At 61.4% G+C, this 6,121-nt stretch overlaps 1 protein-coding gene across 2 annotated transcripts; it reads right to left on the reverse strand.

Annotated features, from left to right (window-relative positions):
* Positions 1–2,138: 2,138 nt before the first annotated feature.
* Positions 2,139–6,121, reverse strand: NDUFS8 (NADH:ubiquinone oxidoreductase core subunit S8). Of its 2 annotated transcripts, none has more exons than XM_006102484.3 (7): positions 5,990–6,121; positions 5,041–5,098; positions 4,901–4,951; positions 4,364–4,453; positions 4,101–4,273; positions 2,407–2,535; positions 2,139–2,323 (listed from the first exon to the last, which is right to left on the reverse strand). In XM_006102484.3, exons 2-7 carry the CDS (start codon positions 5,096–5,098, stop codon positions 2,192–2,194), a joined length of 633 nt encoding a protein of 210 aa, XP_006102546.1. In that variant the 5' UTR covers positions 5,990–6,121; the 3' UTR covers positions 2,139–2,191. The 2 variants fall into 2 exon arrangements, with proteins under 2 accessions (XP_006102546.1, XP_014323319.1); XM_014467833.2 differs by lacking the exon at positions 5,990–6,121 and adding an exon at positions 5,777–5,938.

The raw sequence follows: 6,121 nt of genomic DNA on the forward strand, positions 1-6,121 counted from the left end.
GCGCTCGGCTCGGGTTTCTCGCCAGAGGCTGGAAAACAATTGTCGGCGGCGTGGGGCGTGGAGGCCGAGACCGAGCGGAGACACTGACCGCCGCCGACCAGGCTTGTCTACGCGGCCGGACTGGGGGAGGTGCTGAGCCCAGACCCAGCGTGGGGGCGAGAGAATGAGATCCCCACCACCCAGAGGGATCGCTGGGCCTATGGCTGATGGGACCCCAACACCCTCAGGCCTGGGGTCCAAGCCCAGCACACTCCCCTCCTTCTTCGTGAGGCCTCAGTCACACCTGGTCCTTACACCTTCCTGCCTGTGACCACCAGATAAGCGCTCTGTGCCCCAGGGCGGATGACTGCCCTCTCTGGGCCTCTTTCCTCAATGACAGCAGGACACGGAGGGCCAGGCAAGGTTGTATTCCACTCGGGCCCGCACCCAGCATGTGCTGGGCAGTGCTCCACGGGCTGCTGGGGTGCCCCAGGGACCTGGCTGACTCAACTCCAGGGGGTTCGTGTCCCAGCACGGAACAGGGGCTCACAGCTACCCCGCTGCCTGCACTTTGGACAAACCAGGACCATATCCACTGGGCCCAGGGCCCCTCAGCTATGGTGATCCTTGAAAGTCACACTGCGGGGTAGAAGTGAGCAAATGGAACCCCAGAACCAGGGCTGGAAACTGAGTCACGGCCAAGGTCAGCGCCCAAGGGAAGTGGGGGATGTTTGGAGCATCATAGGTTGTTCCCAGAGGGAACGCTCAACACAACCAAACAGCCCCAGTGTGTGGGAGGGTCTCAGGTCCACCCTGCCGGGTGCAGGGGAAACGGGAACTCTATCGAGTTACAAAAGGGCGTCAGAGCTGCAGTCCTGACCCAGGAAAACATGTTCCTAAGGGAAAGACCACAGTGACCGGTTACTAAGAGTATCTAGCTGTGTGTGTGCCCACACAGGCTCCATGCCCTTCTCTAACGCTGGTTGCCTGGGGAAAGTGATTTGGGACTTTTAAGCCCCTTTTGCGATGGCCTGTTTGCAAGCGCTTTGCCACCAGGACCAGTGGGGTGGACTCCCAGGCACTTCCTGGGCTCTGGGCTTCCCTTTGGATCCTACACTTACTTCTCATTCCTGTGCTGTTCCTTGGGCTGTGGGGGCCCAAAAGCCTTGGCCAGTGTTGGGGTCTAGCCTGGCCCAGGGGTCAGCAGTGATCTGGGAAAAGGGGATCCCTGGGCATGAGCTGGAGAAAGGCTGGGTTTCTTTGCTGCAGGCCTTCTCAGAGCCTGGACTGTGTTAACATGCAGTGCTTGTCCGAGTGAAGGGGAGACTTGAAGCATTTCCCACACTTAGTGACCCATGGAACCCCCTCCCACTTCTCTCCAAGAAGCATCTTGGGAAATGAGTGTTTGTAACCTGGAAGTGATGGAGAAGGAGGACCGAGTCAGTTTGTTCATTGGATATAGGCCGTGTGATTCTGAGCAATCACTGCGTCTCTCTGCGCCAGCTTCCCCACTGCTGAGAACACACAGAAATCCCTTCAGTGCTCAGCACCGACTTCTAGGGAGCTCATTTTGACTATTCTACTGGCACTGGGCTTGCTTCCCAGAGGGAACCACCCCACAAGCTGGGGTTGTAAAGCAGGAAGTCCTGAGCAGAAGCCAAGCCAGCAGCCTGGTCTGGGGAACTTGGCAAGAAAAGGGGATGTGGCTGGAGTGAGGCAAGGCCGGCTCAAGGTCAGCAGAGCCTGTGTCACCATCCCATGACTGTTACCCCCAGAGCAGGCTTCACTCTGACCAAAAAGAATGATCTGGCATTTCTGAGTTTCTGCCACTGACGTGCTTCTGCCTGAGACCTTGGGAGGCTCTATGTGTCAGGGCCTTAGTTGTGGGGAGCCCTCAGGAGAGGCAGGCCCAGGACCTAGCCTGTGGACACCCAGGATCACGGAACTGGAGCTGACTGCGGCCTGCCGAGCCCTGGGGAAAGTGCCTGAAAAGATGTGTGGCCACCAGGGCTGCTGTGGGCTGGAGCCCCAAGGAGGGCCTGACGGGTCCCAGAGTCCCCGGGAAGGCTGGGCTGGCTCAGCTGGGCCCACCGGGGGACCGGGAGAGTCCACAGGCTGCGGCCGTCCCGGCGTGGACAGCGGATACATGACAGAGGCGGTGGGGGTCAGAGCTTCTTTATTGACAGCAGGGGCCGGGGCCAGCTGGGCGGCGTCACCGGTAGAGGTAGTCGGCCTGGATGTTGGCGGCGATCTCGGCCTCCCACTTGTCCCCGTTGTTCAGCAGCTTCTCCTTGTTGTACAGCAGCTCCTCGTGCGTCTCCGTGGAGAACTCAAAGTTGGGGCCCTGCGGGTGAGGGTGCAGGCGGCCATGTCAGGGCTCTCCAAGGAGCTTCTGCCCCAGCCTCCCCCACCCCAGGGCCCACTCACCTCGACAATGGCATCCACAGGGCAGGCCTCCTGGCAGAAGCCGCAGTAGATGCACTTGGTCATGTCGATGTCATAGCGAGTGGTCCGGCGGCTGCCATCGGCTCGAGGCTCAGCCTCGATGGTGATGGCCTGGGGAGTGGCTCAGGGTGCTGTCATCTGCCAGTCTCCCCCAGCTCCGAGCACAGGGTCCCCCTCACTGCTCATTTCCACCCCCAAGTCTGCACAGGCCTGCCCCGTTCTGGGCACTCATCCCCTGGGGGCCTACAGAGCATCACTTTCGGCCCAATTCCGCCTGACTTCTCCCCCAGCAGGCCGCCCGTCACATCACCTCGTGGGCTTCTCCTTAGCATTTCCCCCAGATGGCACTTTCCTTGTTTATTTGTTAACCTGAGGACATGAGTCCAGGAGGGGAGGGCTGTCACCTGCTGTTTCTGCAGCGCGGAGCCGCTCAGTTCTCCGGGGTGTACGCTGAACAACCCTCCACTTCCATCCAGCTTCCCCACTGATGGACCAGAGAACAGAGGCTCTTCCCTGAGCCACACAGCAAGTGAGGGGCAGAGCCCAGACGCGAAGGCCAGTCCGTAACTCTCAGCCTGTGCCAGCTGGGGAAGTGGGTGGCCTGAGGCCCCCACAGCCAGGAGGCTCTTCAAAGCGTTGTGGCAAAAGCCCTCACGTGCCCGCCACTCACAGTGGGACCTGTGCTGGTAGCCTCATCTCTCTGGGCCTTAGTTTCCTGTCTATAAAAATGGGGATAGCCCTGGCTAGTGTGGGTGTCATCCGTGCACCAAAAAGTCACTGGTTTGATTCCTGGTCAGGGCACATGCCTGGGTTACAGGCTCGATCCTCAGTAGGCGGTGGTAGGAGGCAGCCTGTTGATGTTTCTCTCTCTAAAAATCAATAAAAACATGTTTAAAAACAGGGATAACAACTCTACTTCCCAGAGTTGCTATAAAGATAAGAGCCTGGCACAGTGCCTGGCTTGCGGGAGGCTCACTCCCTGGGAGCATCACTACTGTCATGTTTTGGTGGCTGGACTGAGACATCAAGGCCACAGCCTGTGGCCCAGAAGACATCCAGGACTCAGAAAGGAGCCGTCCTGGGTCATGACACGTGGTCCTGGAGCAGCCCCTGCGAGGGGGTCTCTGTGCCTGCTGGGGCTCCTGCTGGGCATGCCATGGGTCTGTCTGCCACGACTGGTCTGTTTCTACACTACCAGGCCCTGACTTTGGGCGGCCCACGAGGGACCCTCCAATTGAACCAAACACGGGGGTTCAGGGGAGCAGGGACCAGGGACAGTGACAGCCTCGACTGTGGTTTGTGTGTCCTTGGGTCTGGCCCTGTGACAGGCACAGGCAGGGCTCCTGAAACTGCTGCTGTGCCTGGGGAAATGGAGACCCTGTGGCTCACAGGCCTGGGAGTCACATCCCTGACCAGACCTCCAAGGGCAGCGCCCTGGCGTCATGTGGTCTGCGCAGGGCTGGCAGCTTACCCCGCTGACTCAGTGCCTCACTGGCTCTGAGCTGGCCCCAGCGACAAGGCCTCCTGGTTCCCATTCGCTGTGGGAAGTGGCTCAGAGAGGGACAGGGAGTTTCCCGGCAGCGGCCAGAGTTCTCAGCTTCCCTCTCAGCAACAGGCTTCGACCTCCCTCTCCCCAAACAGGGGCCAGGTGGCGGTCAGTGGGGCCAGGGGCTCACCTGGGCCGGGCAGACAGCCTCGCACAGCTTGCAGGCGATGCAGCGCTCCTCCCCGGACGGGTAACGGCGCAGCGCATGCTCCCCACGGAAGCGTGGGCTCAGCGGGCCCTTCTCGAAGGGGTAGTTGATGGTGGCCGGCTCCCGGAAAAGGTAGCTCAGGGTCATGCCCAGTCCTGTGGGCAGCATGGGCACGGTAGGTGAGGCCCTCACCCCTGACCACTGGGTCCCACTCTAGCCCGTCTGGCCCTCCCCCAAGGGCCCACCTCGGGCGAGTTCAGTCCACAGAAGGGTTTGAGCTGCCCGGTCAGTCACTGACTTCATGTCCATCGAGGGCTCTCGCAAGTTCACGTACTCTGCAGGGGAAACCGGCAGGAAGGCCTGTGGCAGTGGTTCTCACAGCCTCACCTCCCCGCCATGAATGCAGCTCAGGGAGATGAGGCCCTACCCCTCTGGCAGGTACAACAGCTCCAGGCCCTTGTTCATTCACCAAACCTTCCCAAACCGGGCCTCTGGCCTGTGCCTGTGTGGCCATCTGAGCCCAGGAGTGAGGGCTACGGGAAGGGGCTTAGGTGTTGGGGTCCCGATGAAGAGGCACAGACACCCAGCCCTCCACAGGGGAGCTCTGAGATCACCCGGCAGCTGAGGGAAGGCCCCCACCCCCTGCAACGAGACCGTTCCCATGGGTCATACACAATCTTGATCCTCCTCCTCATTTTACAGAGTGGAAACGGAGGCTCAGAGAGGGGGGGACGCTGCAAAGCCAGGCCTCCTCCCCTGCCAGGAAGGCCTGTGGGACTCACTGTAGGTGGCTGCCACTGCGCTGCTGTGGAGGCTCCGGGCACTGGGATGCCCTGCAAGGAAAGGGGCTTTGCTGTGCGGCTGCGACCTCAGGCCAGGACGCTGGGCTCCCCGCACCCGGGAAAGGCTCACCTGGTCCTACCTGCACGAACAGCCTGGGCCAGGGCCCGAAGCACCGAGGGTGTCGTCAGGCAGTGCATCTGTGGGTGCAAAAGGGAGGGAGGTGTGGTGGGTCCCAGACCTGGGCCCCCAGGAACTCGGGCTCTGCAGGAGACCTACCCTCGACCTCAGGGCCTCAGTGTCATCTTGTCTCCTACTGAACCCCACTCCTGTCAGAGGCACAGGCGGCCTTCCTGTCCCCGGGTAGAGCACCTCTCAGCCCAACAGGACAGCTCAGCGTGAGAGAGAGCCCACGTTCTATCTTCTCACCTAAGAAACCTTTCAAATCCATCTCTCCTCCCTCCCGCACCAGTGCTCCTGCTCCTGCCTCCCAACTCTCCCTCCTGCTCATCCTCCCAACGCAGACGCAAACACGGCCAGCGGCCACCAGCCGGACAGCGAGGTCACCGCACCCTCAAGATGGAATTCCTTCCCCGGCACCAAGGCCCTTCTGGAACTGTCTCTCAGACGGTCAAGTGATCCTGGGCAGGTGGGGTCGGCTGGCCCGTTTCCTCATATGAGAAATGGCCGGGGGGGGGGGGGGATCGTAAGAACGGAGGGAGTTCCTACAAGCCAAGGGTCTAGCCCAGAGCAGGGCACTTAGCGGGAGCTCAAGCCTGCCCCTCCCGTGACCTGCGACTTGCAACGGGCCCATTTTTTTTTGACCACTGACTTCAGGGTAAGGCACCCAACCCATCTCCTCCGACCTTCCCTATGACCTCTGACCCCAAGGACGCCGGCGGCGCATGCGCCCTGCGGATGCCATCTTCGAGGTCCCTCCGCCGCACGCTCAAGGGCACGGGGATGGCGGGTCTGTGCGGGCCGAGATGAGGCCCAGGGGCAGAGCCAGCAAGACCAACAGAGGCGCCACACTCGCTCCCGGCGCCGCGCTGCCCAAGCCCGGCCTTAGCAGCGGAGCCCCAGACACCCACCTTGAAGCGCTGCCACTCCTTCCCCTACCGAGCGGCCTGCTCGCCGAGAGGCGGAGCCTACCCCCTGGATGCTGCCATTGGACCGGCTGGTTTCACCGTCGCCGCGCTGACTCTCCATGGTGTGGTCTGATT

The sequence above is a fragment of the Myotis lucifugus genome, unplaced genomic scaffold (genome assembly GCF_000147115.1).
Source record: "Myotis lucifugus unplaced genomic scaffold, Myoluc2.0 scaffold_415, whole genome shotgun sequence".
Taxonomy (NCBI): domain Eukaryota; kingdom Metazoa; phylum Chordata; class Mammalia; order Chiroptera; family Vespertilionidae; genus Myotis; species Myotis lucifugus.

Coding starts and splice junctions, on each gene's coding strand:
- NDUFS8 (XM_006102484.3), bottom strand. CDS start 5,098: ATGCACTGCCTGACGACACCCTCGGTGCTTCGGGCCCTGGCCCAGGCT. Junction 4,952..5,040: donor GGCCCAGGCTGTTCGTGCAG/GTAGGACCAGGT, acceptor CTTTCCTTGCAG/GGCATCCCAGTGCCCGGAGC. Junction 2,324..2,406: donor CTGTGGATGCCATTGTCGAG/GTGAGTGGGCCC, acceptor CCTCACCCGCAG/GGCCCCAACTTTGAGTTCTC.